The sequence below is a fragment of the Aquarana catesbeiana genome, linkage group LG02 (genome assembly GCF_042186555.1).
Source record: "Aquarana catesbeiana isolate 2022-GZ linkage group LG02, ASM4218655v1, whole genome shotgun sequence".
Classification (NCBI taxonomy): Eukaryota; Metazoa; Chordata; class Amphibia; order Anura; family Ranidae; genus Aquarana; species Aquarana catesbeiana.
Genome location: NC_133325.1, coordinates 164561327 through 164576876, shown reverse-complemented (window position 1 = coordinate 164576876; position 15550 = coordinate 164561327). Strand labels below are relative to the sequence as shown.

The 15550-nt window shown below is 43.0% G+C and overlaps 1 protein-coding gene across 1 annotated transcript in view; it reads right to left on the bottom strand.

The window, feature by feature from the left end:
- The window catches only part of CDK4 (cyclin dependent kinase 4), an 82954-nt gene that overhangs the window by 38410 nt on the left and 28994 nt on the right, over positions 1-15550 (bottom strand). Inside the window, exon 3 of the mRNA XM_073613733.1 lies at positions 2920-3055. Coding sequence (XP_073469834.1) covers positions 2920-3055 — 136 coding nt within the window. The remainder of the gene's footprint in view (positions 1-2919; positions 3056-15550) is intronic.

Genomic DNA, 15550 nt, shown 5'->3' with positions numbered 1-15550 from the left:
ATTTCGAAAATTCGACCATGTATGGCCACCAGCCTAACAGTCACCGGCTCTCTGCGCCACCCCTCCAGTGCTCACTAGACTGCTGGACTGTGGAGGGGTCAAGAGCGGCTGGCCCAGCCTCCCAGTGACTCGTTGAGAGGCTGAGCCAGCTGCCGGTCTGGGCATCTGGGGGGTGGGGGGGAGTCTGGACCTTTTCTGAGCATGGATCGGCTAAGTGACGTTAGCCGACAGCTTTAGCCCTCTGACAACTGAAAATGGGTCACAGGAGTGCAGCAAGAACTGCACTCCTGTGATCCATAGGAGTAGTCAAAATAGCTTTGGCTATACTTCAAGAGCCGGTTCACATCACATGGCTTTCAAGTCACACAGCTTTGACAGCCGATAACCTACACGACTTCATTGCAGCTTGCTTGCTACTCCAATAACAGAAGTCAATGCAAGTAGCGATGAAGTGGCCCAAAAGTAATGCAGGAACCTTTACTTGAGTTGCACCAATGAGAACGGTCCAATTGCAGTTAATAGGGTGTGACTTTTCATGCGACTTTGAAAAAGTCGCATAAAGAGTCCCCGAAGCGTGAACCGGCACTACCCTTACCCTTTAACGCTTACAGATCACCCCCACATCTGATGGTCCAATATATCCCATAACTCCTTCACCAGACTGTTTAAATCAAAATCCCCAGACCTATTGGACATCAGTATGAATTAAAAAGATACCACTACCTTGGTTTTACATTACATATAAAAAGATAGGTCCGTAAGGATCTTTAAATCAATCCAACCTGCCATGCACACGAGTTTTTTTTGTTTTTTTTTAAAAAAAGGGTCAGCTATGGCAGGTTCATATGTAGACTTTTTCATGCTCCAGCAACATGACCATTTACAGTCCACACAGCTGCACCATTTCTGTAAAGTGGGGGGACCAAATTATACAGGAGTCCCTCATAAAATGCAGGCTGAGGTTTGGAGGCTGCAGTGTTCCACTGAGGGTTCAATGTATAACACTTCAGAGCACACATTTTTGGAGCAGAGACCAATCACATGAATAGAAGGCCGCATTTTAGAGCTGCACCATTGTGGCCAAAACGAGAATCACGATTTTTTTGCTTAGAATAACAAGATCACGCAACGTAAAATCTTTCACATTATACAAAAAAAAAAAAAAATTGGGCTAACTTTACTGGTTAATTTTTCTTTTTTTTTAATTCATTAAAGTCATTTTTTTTAAAAAAAAAATGCATTTGAAAGACCGCTGCGCAAATACAGTGTGACAAAATATTGCAAAAACCACCATTTTATTCTCTAGGTTCTCTACAAAAAAAAAAAAATGATATCTCTATATTTATATATATATATATTTATTTGGGGGTTCCAAGTAATTTTCTAGCAAAAAAAAAAATGATTTTAACTTGAAACCAAGAAATGTCAGACCAACATTGTTACAATGTTTACACTTAAGTTCACTGGTAAAGAATGTTGCAATTCTTGGCAGACTGCATGTTTTTTTTTTTTTGCTTTCCTTTCTTTTGATGGCTGTTGCTTCAGAAGAGCAGAGAGAATTCTTTGCATAGACAGAATTGTGAAACACTTATCAAGATGGCAAAAGGGGGAAAAAAAAAAAACACGATTCTTGACAATTAATCGTGCAGCTCTACCACACTGGCCAGAGTTCTAACCCAGTTATATGCCCCCCGCCATCTGAATGGGGCTTTACTCGCTTTGGGATTCTGAAGCGCTAAAACACGTTTGTCATGTACATCATAGCTCCCAGCTGTCCCTGCTTTCAGGGGACTGTCAAAGTCCCTCTTTCCTCCTCATTTGTCCCTCATTTTGGTCTGAACTATACAGTGGTATCTAAAATGCACTACTTATCAAAAAGTGTTTCTCAGTGCTAAACCTTTCATCCAATTTAGAATTTGCTGTATCTGAATTCCAAGAGCCAGTACGTGGTCAAAAAGCATGCGAGTTTAACCCAAATTTTTTTTTTTGGGGGGGGTGGGGATAATTCTCCTTTAAGGGAGCGCGACACTGGGTGTGTCCTATGCCTGCATACTTTTGCTAATAGGTGCCCCTCATTACTATCTCAGAAAGTTGGGAGGCAAGTGTACCTTGCTGTGCTTTGACTATGGTAAGGTCATCCACAGCTTCATAACTGGGCCCTCTAATGTAGAAGAAATGGAGTGGGAACAATTAAACCATATAGCTTTAAGACCTAAAACATGACAGACCAGAGGTAAAAGATGTAAACAGATGTGCACTAGTTTACATTCGCTTGTCACAGTCATGGGTCCATTAAGCTCCATTTCCAAAAAACTGAACGGAAATAAATTTCTCGAAAGTGACATCTATTTTGTTCTGCTCCAGTTTGGCAAGGCATCTGTTCACGGATTCCCTGCTGATTGTAATGGACGTCGCCTATGTGAAGGGACCCTAAAAGATTTTTATAAAACCGCATAGAACTTTGTAGCTCCAAGTGCTTAAATTATTCCTTTCTAATAGGAAGTGTAAATTGTGTGGTGCTGACCTGCACTACCATACAAAAAAAGAAAATTAGGGCTTTGCCTGGAGGGCTCATTTAACGCAATTCTTTCCACCTTACACTGACTACTTTGTTGTGAGAGAGGCTAGAAAAAGTATTTGGTAGTTATCCTTTATGAAGACAATTTCAGAAAAATACTACTACAATATTAATTCCCAGTCATGTTTTCATTTAATTTAAAATGGTGTACGTCTGTCCAACTGAAAGACTCCTAAGCTGAACACCTCAAAGTTCAAATCCCTCCTCATTAACCCACAAAGTTCTCAATAAACTCTATTATTACTGTAATCCTGTCTGCATTAATGTGAACAATGGTAAAGTTCGAATTCTTTTTTAGAACATCTCCATGAAGCAAAAAAACACATCTTAAAAACAGATACCTTAATGGTCTCCAAAGGTAAACCAGGCGGAGGGACTTTATTTAAGTAAGTTTTCAGGTCCTGATCAACGTGCTCAAAAACTAGAGTCACCTTAGTCTCACGGTCTGTTCGGGTGGAGGCACAAACATCCATAAGCCTGTGGACATGAGAGAGAGAGATATATAATATTAGAATTATAACAACAGATTACAATGTAGGCGTTTTCTATACAAGTGATCTTTTCAGTACACTCATCACCAACAATATTAACCCATCAACCCAGGACCCTGCATTCATTACATCTGGTCTCCCACACTACACAGAACATGGAAATGCAATTTTAGTAAATCTAAACGGCAAAATACATTTTTCATCAGCAGTATATACCAGTCTTGCCTTCTATCAGTGTCTGGTTAACGCTTGTTGGAGGGGTTTTCATTCTGACTGTCCTATGAGGCTGCAGGATGCCTGACCCTCTGTCTGGACAGTGCCGATTGGCCCAGTGCTGATCACATGCACCTTCCCCAAAAAACAAACACACCACTCTCTAGCAACATACACACAAAACTGAGCATGTGCAGAGTGACTCCAAATAATCTGTTCTATCAGGAGATGGATCGGTGACAGTAAAAAGGGGAGAATCAGAGAAGACAGGCTCAAAACAGCCTTTTTACACAATTATCCCCACAGTAACAACAACAAGTATGTTTTACTGCATATACAGACTGATTTTATTGTTGTGGGTTTTATCAACACTTCCAGTCCAGAATTGTGTCTATTCATTACTTTGATTATGCACCTACAGTTTCTCTAACAGATCAACAAACATTAAAACCTTGGCAGTAAAAATATTTTACATTTGAAACCCTAAGTAGCCTCATTAAAAATAAAATAAAAATCAAGGCGCTTTCTTTACGGCATTAAATGTATCGCAACACTATGGGTTCCCCATCCCTGCCAATTATTAGTCTTAATACCTTCTTACGTTATACTTCAATAAATATGGACTGACCTTCCAAGGACAAAGTTTTGCTGCACCCAGGGTTTTGGACTACTTGATTTACAACTAATGACTGGAACGTGCTTTCTTGCTAGCGCACAGCTTATCTGCATCATGCGGGCCCACCCAGTTGCAATTTGTACAAATTACACACACTTTTTTTTTGGGGGGGGTTTGGATTGGGGTGCCATCAGGAAGTTTTGCTGAAATTTGGAAATGGCAGGATTGCAGTGATTCCACCTGTAATTCCAAATGCCTAGGTGTGAATGGAGCCTAAATGTACGATTTAGAATTTTATGTGCCAATTAAATAAAATTGTTGCAGTGATTCATTGTTTGCTTCACGATAGTGGCGCACTGTTTATCCATACACATCCATCTTACCGCTCCTCCTCTTCTTTGCCAATTATTTTGGTGCATGCCATTGGGCATGAATAGAAACTGCCAAACTGATTTTGAGTGGTTAGAGCAACTACACATAGAACTTGTGTAAAAAAATTGTTGATTTGCCGCATCGAAGAAAAAAAAAAAAAAAAACAACACCCCACACACACAAAGTTTGTCACCACCCCCACCAAAAAAATAGTTTTAATTTTGGATAGAGGGGGATGGATTAAAACACCTGCCAGTTTTTATTGCTGTCTGTGACTCTAAAAATATTCCAATGGTGACAGTAGTTCTGGTGACCTGGGGGTCCCCAAGGGATTCCCTCTTACTTCCTGTTTGGCTTTAGGACAGGAAGTGAAGGCAAATCTTCCAAATGGGGCGCAGATAGCAACCAAGAAAAAAAAATCTGACGGGTTATAACCCTCCTTTTCTCTATGCAAAATGAAGAGGAAAAATAGTGTGAACAAGTTTTTATGAAACTTCAGCAAGCTTCAAGCAGCCTACTCTAAACAATCTCTGAAAAGCACACTTTAGCTCTCATTTGGAATTTTTTTTACACAGATTTTAATGAGTGCCAATTGTCACTTTAAACAAGCAGCTAGCAGACTTCATAACGCTTCCAACAAGCTTCAACTTGTGCTGAAGCCTATCCTATGCATTAAGGTGAAAAAACTGTCACTGAGCCGCCCCCCAGGTTTTACTCACCTGAGCCCGTTCGTTCCCCCGCTCTACCTCTCTGGCCGGGGGTTCTCGGCTCTTGATTGGATAGATTGATAGCAGCGCAGCCATTGGCTCCCGAGGCCGGCATTCTGCGTCTATGGACTGGACTGGACTCGGGGAGCGTGCCCGAATGGCAACCCCCAGGGAGAGCACTTCTCCTGGGGGGGGGGGGGGGGGGGTGTCACCGATGCAGGGAGGAGCCGCAAGCGCCGTTGGCGGACCCCAGAAGAGGCAGCTCGAGGCCACTCTGTGCAAAACGAACTGCACAGTGGAGGCAAGTATATGTATTTTTTTTTTTTTTTTTTAAACAAAGCAGCAAAGAACCCCTTTAATGCCATGTGAAATCATGTGAGTGTCTCATTTCTGGATTGCTACACTAGGGTTCATTGAAACCAAAAATGGTGTGTACATAAGTAGTAAAAAAAAAAAAAAAAAAAAAATTTCCCAGTTATGAACACCAGAGGGAGACATCAAGTAACAGGATCTCGAGGCAGCGAAGAACACTTGAATGTTAAGCTACTGACTCTAAGTTTCCAGGTATACAAAAAAAAAAAAAAAAAAAATCCATTTTTGAGGATACCATAAATTTCCGTATGTCAGGAATTTGCAATATCACTAAACCTCTGCAATTTCCTGAACATTTCCCCCCCCCCCCACATACATATATATATATATATATATATATATATATATATATATATATATATATATATATATATATATATATATATATATATATATACACACATACACACACACACATATATACACATACATATATACACATACATATATACACATACATACACACACACACACACACACACTTCTTACCTACTGCCAAATGTCATAAGGCATTTTACAACTCCACAACCTGGCTTTTCAAAATAATCAGGTCTATTTTTTTTCACTTTTTTTAACACACAAACTGGAATACACCATCGATAAAGAGCTTATCCAGGGGGGATAACATTTTCCTTGCCTGGAGCGGATATCCTGTTAGTACCCAGCTGGTAGCTGCTTTCACCTTAATGGCTGATAGGAATGACTGAAGGAGAAGGCTAAATTTAGATGCACAGAATAAAATATGAATACAATGTCAAGAATTTCACTTTTATTATATGCAAGAAACCTCTACATATTTGTGGTTGTTCTTGTTAGCATTCCCCTTGGCTTCTGGCAGAGTGTGGCTGGAGATTGGACGCACACAGGGCCCAATTTTTTTTTTTTTTTTAATTCAGGAGCAAATAAAATTGGACAGGAGGGATGGGAATGCCTGGAGCTGCCAACACACACTAAGGAAACGATCAGCTTTTACTGCACAGTTCCTGCAGCAAGAACTCCTCTCCCAGACACCACTCATCAGAATACATGTGTTTTACGGGGCTTTTTTCCTTTACATAGACTAAAGGTCAGGAATAACCAGATTTTACACATGCATGGTGGTGGAAGCAAATCTAATCTAGTGACATTAAAGCAGAGCTCCACCCGATTTTTCTACACTAGCTGCAGCCGATTACCGCAATGTCCTAATGACAAAACGGCACTTTTTTTTTTCTGGCTGCACCTTTCTTGTAGAAGATCTTTCTTTTTTGCAGGAAGCACGGGCTGCGGTTAGGGGCGTGTTTAGAGCAGCTAATTAGTCACTTCCTCTTAGCCGCACTGGCTCCTGGGAGCTTGTGTCATTGTTCCCAGGAGTCAGTGCGGCAGCCTGTTACAAGCGTCATCTCAAGATTTCCATAGTGGGAGTGACGTCAACAGCTCCGTTGCCATCACAACGGGACGGGACCTCCTACGACGCTGCTCATTGCGATGGCAACCGGAGCGGTTGACGGCGCTCCAATTTCTGAGTAATGCGCATGCGCGAGATCAGGAAAAGAATGGGCGGTGCATGCTGGTCGATCAGCAGCAGAGTATCCCGGAACAGGATGCCTGTGGGCTTCACATGCCCACAGGCAAGATGACAACCATGTAGATTTAATTATCTAAGTTCATTTATTGGGCGAAAACAGACAGCAATGTCACTGAAAAACGGAACATGTGAGTTCCCTATTGCTATATCGTAATCATTGTCATTTGGCCAAAAAAAAAAAAAAAATTGATCGGAGAGAGTGGAACCCCGCTTTAAAGTGTTACTAAACCCAGGACCCTGCATTCACTATATCTGGTCTCCCACAGTACACAGAACATGGAAATGCAATTATTTTAGTAAATAAACGGCTAAATACCTTTTCTCATTAGCAGTTTATAGCAGTCTTGTGACTTCTATCAGTGCCTGGTTAAAGCTTGTAGGAGGAGTTTCAATATTGCACTGGCTGTCCTATCAGGCTGCAGGTCCCCTGACCTTCTGTGTGGACAGTGCCGATTGGCCTTGTGCTGTTCACATGCACTCTCCCAAGAAAAAACAAAAACAAACAACTCTAGCAATTAACACCAAACTGAGCATGTGCAGCCTAACTCCAGCAACTCTGTCTTATCGGGACCTGTTCTGGAGTCAGTGGAAGAAGGGAAGGATCAGAGAGGACAGGATCAAACAGTCTTTTCACACAATGCAGATGATAAACCCCTTAGGTTCCACATTGAGTGCAACAAGCATGTTTTACTGCATATACAGACTGATTTTAATGTTGTGCGTTTAGTAACGCTTTAAATCACCCATAATTTAACAGCCCAATGAGATGTTTGGGGGAGATCAGGCTGTTCAGAGGGTGATGAGAAATGAGAATTTTACACATCAGAAGCATTTAATTCAGATTTTTCAACTCATCCCACAATGGGACCAATCCTTCCCATCATCACTCCAAGAACAGACATAAACACATGTACTTCCTTCTGTTGTGGGAGTCCCATGATACACATTGGAATCCACTGGACTATTTCATGGTAAGCAGACTGCTCCAACCCACCAGTTGTTAATGGAAAGACCTGTACCTACCTGTCTATAGTAAGTTAAGGGGCTCAAATATGTGAAATAAAAGTCAGAAGATCCAACTGCAAGAAAAGTTCCATAAAGTGATCATATACAGTAAATGTGTACATTTTAAATTCAACTGTCAGGATTGCTCCTAACAGGGATCATCACATAAACATGCACAATTATTTAAGACTATTGACAGTTTCCCCAAAAGGGATAAGACAGGGAGCGTCTAGAGGACAGACATACGATGGTTTACCCATCTGTCAATCGGCCAGATAAGACTGATCAGCTCATGTATATGGCTGCTTCATCAGGACAGCAAAGTCTTAAGCCACCCATAGATGGAGCGATTTTCTTTTCTGCAACCACAGGTTGCATGGGGGATGCCTCCCGTTGAGCCATTGTGTTCTTCCAGCAGGAGCTAGCAATAGTCGCATATAAAATCCGAAGGGCAGGCTGTACCCAAGTACATTCAGCCTGTCTATACATGGTTTAAATCTCGGCAGTGTCCTGCTAAAGAATTTTGCGATTTCCTTTCCTGCAACCACGGGCTGCAGGAAAGAAAAAAAAAACAAAAATCGCTCAATTCTCCCATCAACACAGACCGTGTTTATGGGGGAATCCCTCTCAAGGAGCCATTGTGTTCTCCCGACAAAATAAAGGGGTTAGAGCGGCGAGCCGTCCCTGTCGGGAGAGTACGATTATAGCTAGGGGCTTTGGCATGTAAAAATCCAGCTTGCTGGTTGTACCAAAGTTGGTGGATGGACAAACTTGGGTACAATCAGTCTGCCCATAGATGTTTCAAATCTCAACCGATCCCTGCTGAACTGGTCGAGATTTGAACCATCTATGGCCAGATTTAAGCTGCCCATAGATGGATCAAAATTTGGCCAGTTCAGCAGGGATTGGCCGAACTCCAATCAATCTATAGCCATTCCAGCTTGTCAGAAGTCAAACTAATGATCTTATTTTTATTTTATTTTTGTTAGCCCACTGGTCGATAAAAAAAATAAAAGTGACCCATGTATAGCCAGCCTTAGAACAGGTTTGATTTGTCACATAATGGATGTATTTTTTTTACAAGTACTACTCCATTTTAAGCATTGGCCACTAGACTATTGTTCGATTGTCGTCAGCATCTTCTCCTTGCTTTAGATAAAAGGGAAACCGCAGGCTGTTTTCAGAGATAAATCCTCTGTGAGCAGAATATTCTTAGGAATCTATGACAGATGAGGCTTTGCAAATACAAGAGATCTGATATATACTGTAGGTCACCAGTCCCAGCTCAGTATCTACAAATGGCAGAAGATAATAGACTGTCAAATAACAACACTATTTAGCACTTTCCCTATTAACCCTTACTGTACTGTACTAACTACCTCTCCCAATATTCCTTTATATGGCAAGCCTAGTAACATTATATTGACGGTTTCAATGCAGTGAAGGTTTTGTACTGAACCAGTCACCTGAGAAAAATAAAAGCATATGCATTCTAGGGGTCTGGAAAGGTCTCTGGTCTCTTCTAGCAAAACATTCTGTGGGCGACTGTTCACAATATGCATTCACTGATGGGCAGCAGAATAAAAGGCCACACTACGATGGTGTCAGGGCCAGAATAATTCAGGCTTGTAAATGTCACTGGTAACAAATCCGCTAAACAAAATAAATACAAAAGCACCAATAATCTCATCTCAAGGCAATGCTTGAAATATAAAATAAAAGCAAAAGCTTTAAAAGCAAGGAAAAACACTAAATTGTCAGTACCCCTGCAGCACACTATATGGTCTGGAGGGCAGTGGTCTCTACACTTAAGACCGAAGTAGGGCTTCATAGTCTGGGAGTTGCTTGGACCTTAACATTCGGGGGTTGCTTGCAATTACCACAAGAGATAGCACTATGGATAACCAAAGCTGCAAATGGGGGTGCACCGAAACAGAAAAAGAAGGATGCACTAGACCAAAAACGACTAGATAGATATCAACTTTTTAATTACCGTATTTATCGGCGTATAACACGCACCCCAAGTTTAGGAGGGAATTAAGGAAAAAAAAAAAAACTTACATTTAAATGCCCATCAATGCAGCCTTGCCCAGCGTCCATTTGCAGCCTTGCCCAGGCTGCAGTTAAACTGCAGTGACTTTGTCAGTGTCACTGCAGTTTGAAAATGGCGCAGCTGCGATACACAAAGCCGGTCCTCAGCTCCTCTCGTAGTCCCGCTCTATGATGGACATAACAGGTCCAATGGCGGGACTGGGCATGACTGTGAGCAAAGCCGAGCGCCGCCCATATAGATACATAGCCGAGTGTACTTAGCTAGGTTCGACTAGCTCCGCTCAGTCACGCCCAGTCCCTGTGTTCTGTCCATCATAGGGCAGGACTGGGCGTGACTGAGTGGAACTAGCAGAGTACACTCGGCTAAGTATGTATATCGGCGGCCTGCACTCGCTCCGCTCACAATCAGCGGGTGGAGTTGGGGTATTAAATCGGCGTATAACACACCCACGATTTCCCCCCGATTTTAAGGGGAAAAAAAAGTGCATGTTATACGCCGATAAATACGGTAATATCATCAATTTTAATTAATATGAATTTATTGTTCCCCATTATTGGCACCTTTAGTGCAAGAAAGGTCAAGAAAAATGCAGTCTGCAGTCTCTAACCATCTCTTGTATCATGTCTGCAGTCTCTTACTTAAACACATTGCTAATAGTATTAGCAAAATTTCCATTTGGTGCACCTCTAGCAGACCTGATACAAGACATGGCCAGAGACTGCAGACCTGATACAAGAGATCAATGCAGCCTGCCAGTGCACAGCAGCCTCACCAGTGCCGTGATATGCAGCCTACCCAGTGCCCAGCAACCTCACCAGTAACCGTCATATGCAGCCTGCCTGTGTCCAGCAGCCACACCAGTGCCCGGATCAGTGCGGCGATCTCCACGTGTCAAGGAGCTGGATTTGAATTGACTGGGCCACAGTAAAAATATCCCGCCTCCTGTGATCACATCACACTGATTCAATGTCCCAGCATTGGATCAGTGTGCTGTCTATCACAGGAGGCGGGACATTGTTACTACGGCCAAGAAAAAGGAGCTTACAGAGCATTGCACCTGCAATCAGCAGAGCGCGGGTTCAATGCCAGGCTACTGCAGGCTCTCAAGATAGCGATCTGCCTGAACCTCAGATACAGGCAGGTAGTTACTTTATAGCATGAAAATGAATGAACTATGGAGAACACTCAAGCTGTCAGCTGCAATGGCTGATGGTACTTGTAGTCTATTCATTTACAAAATTCGAACTGAAAGAATGACATGGCCTCATGGGGGGGAGCACCAAATGGCCGCGCTGTTTTGTGACAGCAGGTGCAGGAGAAGAACCCCTGCCTACTGTCATATGGGGGGGGGGGGGGGGGGGGGGGGGGGGTGGTTGGAGATGCTGGAACATGTTTCACCCTAAAAACAGGCGCAACGTAACATGCTCCAAAAGGTGCAAAGGTGAACTTCTCCTTTAAAGCGCACTGGAGAGAAATCTAAACTCTGCTAGGCAAAACAGTTGTAATTTATGTATTTCAGCAATGTGTACCCATTTGCCTGAAACTCAGATTTAAAAAAAAAAAAAAAAAAAAAAAGCAGAAGGAGGGAGGACAGTCTGCTTGTAGTAGACGTTTTTTTATTTGAATAAATTTAAAGATAAACCTTAATCCAACATGCAGGTCAGCTTGCTCAGTAGATAAAACCAGCCTGCTAAACAACTCCAAATTTCTCAACTGACACTCATGGAGCTCGTTCTAAATGTCCTGTTATGTAAACCCTATAGATGATGGTATCCCCAACAATTCTGAAGATGAACCTGTGAAAATGCCTGTCCCTGTATATACTGGTCTTCCCAGAGCATACTGAAAATGCAGTTTAAAACAAACCCATATGGACAATATATGGGAGCTGCACACCGAAGTCTCTTTTCCGCAAGCTCCAAGTATTAGTACTACAGTGACGCTATGCCTGTGGTCAAAGTCTTGAAAGAAGAAGGCTGCTAATACTTACAGGGAAGGACCTATTTTGACCTTTCACGTCACATATGGTAGCATTTTACTGCTATAACCAGCCAGTGTCCCTTAATGAGGATTGCAAGACAAAGGGTAGAACAAAGCCTCTAATTTACTGTGGCCTGCAAACGCTGGCAGTTTCCCAATTCTATTCTCCCTTTCCAGAAAGGTCGAGTCATTGCATTCAGAAGAGGCCGCTTTCATGCTTGGGTGCCAATCGTGTCCTTACAGAGGTATGGTTAGTAACAGACTGCATTTACACACTGTAGTGAACCCAGTCATTACCATTTGAATCTCAAGTGAATTAGAGAGAAGCCGTGCACAGCATTCCATGATGGGGTGAGAGAAGCAGCACATCTTCCAATTCTACTGACAAAATATGCAGTTTGTGTCAGCACAGCCCTATAAAAATCCACCCTATGAACTTGGCTGCCAGGTCACTTTTCACTATGGCCTGTGTGCCACCAATTTACATTTCATTCTACAGTATAAAATCAAATCCATCTTTCTGTGAAAAGAATAAAGTGGTTCTAAAGCCTAAACATTTTAAACCTTAATGCAATCCTTGCATTAGGGTAAAACATGTTTAGGCATCAGCATTGCCCCCCCCCCCCCCCCCCCCCCCCTTTACTTACCTCAAGGCTGGGTTCACACTCATGCGATCCGATTCTGGTCAGAAAATAAAAAAAAAAAAAAAAAGGTCCTGTGCGTGTTTGGACCGAATGCGATGCGATGTGATGCGATATCAGCATCTGTATGGGTGATATCGCACCGCACAGACATCGCATTTGATGTGAACAGCAGTGCGCTACGAATCACATGCGATGTCTGCCATCACAGCAGTGTGAACCCAGCCGAAGTCCTCATTAAATCCAGCGCTGTGCACTTCTGCAGCTCTTCTCTCCCCTCACTTCCGGGTCTTGCTGGCTTTGCTAGGGCACCGGGAGCCATTGGCTTGCACCAAAACCAGTGAGGAGGGAGCGGAGCTGTCAGCCACAAGCACGCACGAGTACCCCCATGGGAAGCGGAGGTTCATAGCCACTCTGTGCAAGTCTATTGCACATAGCAGGTAAGTATAGGTATTTTACCTTTACAATTGCTTTAAAGTGTAATTTTTCATTTGGATACAGTAAGGGAGGGTTATAATACCAGTCAGTCCCCCCCCCCCCCCCCCCACACTTGTGTTCCATTGCGGACAAGTCTCTATTTCCTGTCCCAGAGGCAAAATAGAAAAAGTGAGAGGAAACCCCTCCAAAGTGAGGTGCCATCAAAACTAGTGTCCCCATTATTACTGTTCTGGTGTCAACCCAAAATTTTGGATTTACTTTCACGAACAGTAAATAGGACATATAGAGGGTGAATCTTGCCAACAGGGGCACAGACAGCAATAGAACCTGACCTGTTCTCTCCATGCTATCCAAAACTAAGAGAAACCTTTTCTTTTCGGTATATGGAAGAATCGAAACCTGTTTAGATTTTCAGTTTGAACATCCTTATTGTGCTAAAGCGATGCTATCCAGAGAATTTAAAAAACACTTAAAGCTCTCAACTCAGGGGACAAAAACATTAATTTATATTCATCAACAGCCTAGAAGACAAAAAATCCACCTTGAGTGCACCAAATTTGCAAACCCAGATTATTACCCTGTAAAATTAGCAGTGGCATCATCACTGTGCTGTACATAGCCTGTGCAGAGAGCAGAGCTATTGGGGAGGCAGCAGGACCCATCCACTGCCAGCAGAAAACTACAGGAGAGGGTGGAGACAAGAATACTCACCCGTCACAAGGAGTGCAAGCAGCAGTGACCAGTCCTTATTACAGGGTGCAGTGTGCAAAGTTTCACACTGGATTACAGCACAGATCTGGAAGAACTACAGAAAGCACACCAGGATTCAAGAGAGACTACTGTGTCTCTCAGACAATAATTGTGTATCCCAGAGTTCAGCTTTAAAGTGGAATTCCAGTTTAAAAATGTTATTTCTATATATAAAAAAATTTATATTATGCAATTTAGAAATTGCTAAAGGTCTAGTAATAGACAGTCTAGCCTAAGCATTCAGCAATTCTGCTCCTCTTCACCGACAACTGTGTGTCCCAATATGGCTGCTCACAGGCACTTCCTGGTACTGTTGTCTGTGCAAGTAGCCTAGCCCTGCCCCTGACCGGCCCAGTCCCACCTCTGCCCTGCTCAGACACACCCCTGCCCCGCCAAGCCCCATATCTGATGTGCATCCTCATTCATGAGAAAACATATGTCGAGAGGCAAGTATTAACCATTATCTCTACAAGGAGGAAAACAAGCACTTTCAAGCACAGACTAATCTGCTTATAACTCGTGCAACTGAAAAAATTAAAGTGGTTGTAAACCCTTTACAACCACTTTTTACTACAATTAAGCCTATAATAAGGCTTACCTGTGGCTACCCCGGATATCTCCTAAACCTGCACAGTTTAGGAGATAAACACCCCCCCCCCCGTATCATCATGTGTCGACGTCATCGTGACATGCACACTGAAGCAATGGCACGTTCGTGCGGTTGCTTCAGCCAGTGTGCCGTTACCGGCGGCATGCGCGGGAGTGACGTCATCGCACGCGATACCCAGAAGTAACTCCGGGAGCAGTGTCACCAGTCGGAGCAGTATATGAGGAACGATGCAGGGGCTTTGATCCAAGGTAAGTAATTCATAATGCGCTAGTATGCTATGCATACTAGCGCATTATGCCTTTGTCTTGCGTCAGCATCCCTTAAAACTAAAGAAGTCTTGCTTAGGACTTATGAAAATTCAAAGAATAAAATGGATTACTTCACATATATACTCTTAATATTGCAGCATGCTAACCAGGAAAGGTATTTTGTAGATCCCCAACAAAGATTTGTATAGACGTTTAAAAAGGAGAAGTATAGCCAAAGCTTGTTTGGCTGTACTTCTATAGATCACAGGAATGCAATTAGTTTTGCACTCCTGTGACTTGTTTTCAGCAGAGAGCGGGCCAAAGTCCGCTCTCTGCTGACATCACGGATTTCAGTCCAGGCACTGCGTCATCCCGACAATGGGAGTCTGGGCCTGCCAGGTGCCTTGACTGTCCCCCATCTCAGCCAGCCGCCGAGAGCCCGAGATGGTCGCTCCCCACAGCTCAGCGCTCCAGTGAACAAGGAGGAAGCAGAGCAGAAAGCTGAGACTGAGTCAGCAGCTCTCTGCACGGGGGAACTGTGAGAACCAAGCCATCAGTGGTGTTCGATAGCTCAGTTCTCAGTGCAGAGGCGCCAAGGGACAGATGCAGCATCGGACCGATGCTCCATCCACCTAGGCAAGTATAAAACTGAAATAAAGGATATTTTTTTTTTTTTTTTTAATTTCTCTTAATACCATAAAGCAGTGGGGGTCAACTTTCTTGATATGGCGGGCCTCAAGTGCAGACCTGCCACAATCCCCCCCCCTCACTTCCCAAAAGGCCACACATAAAATTCAGTGAATAGTTAGTGTCAGGGACAACAGACAGACAACAGAATATAGTCAAGAGAGTGCAGACATGATACGATAAAAGGGTCAGAGACTGAATGTGCCATAGGAGTTGTTGAAC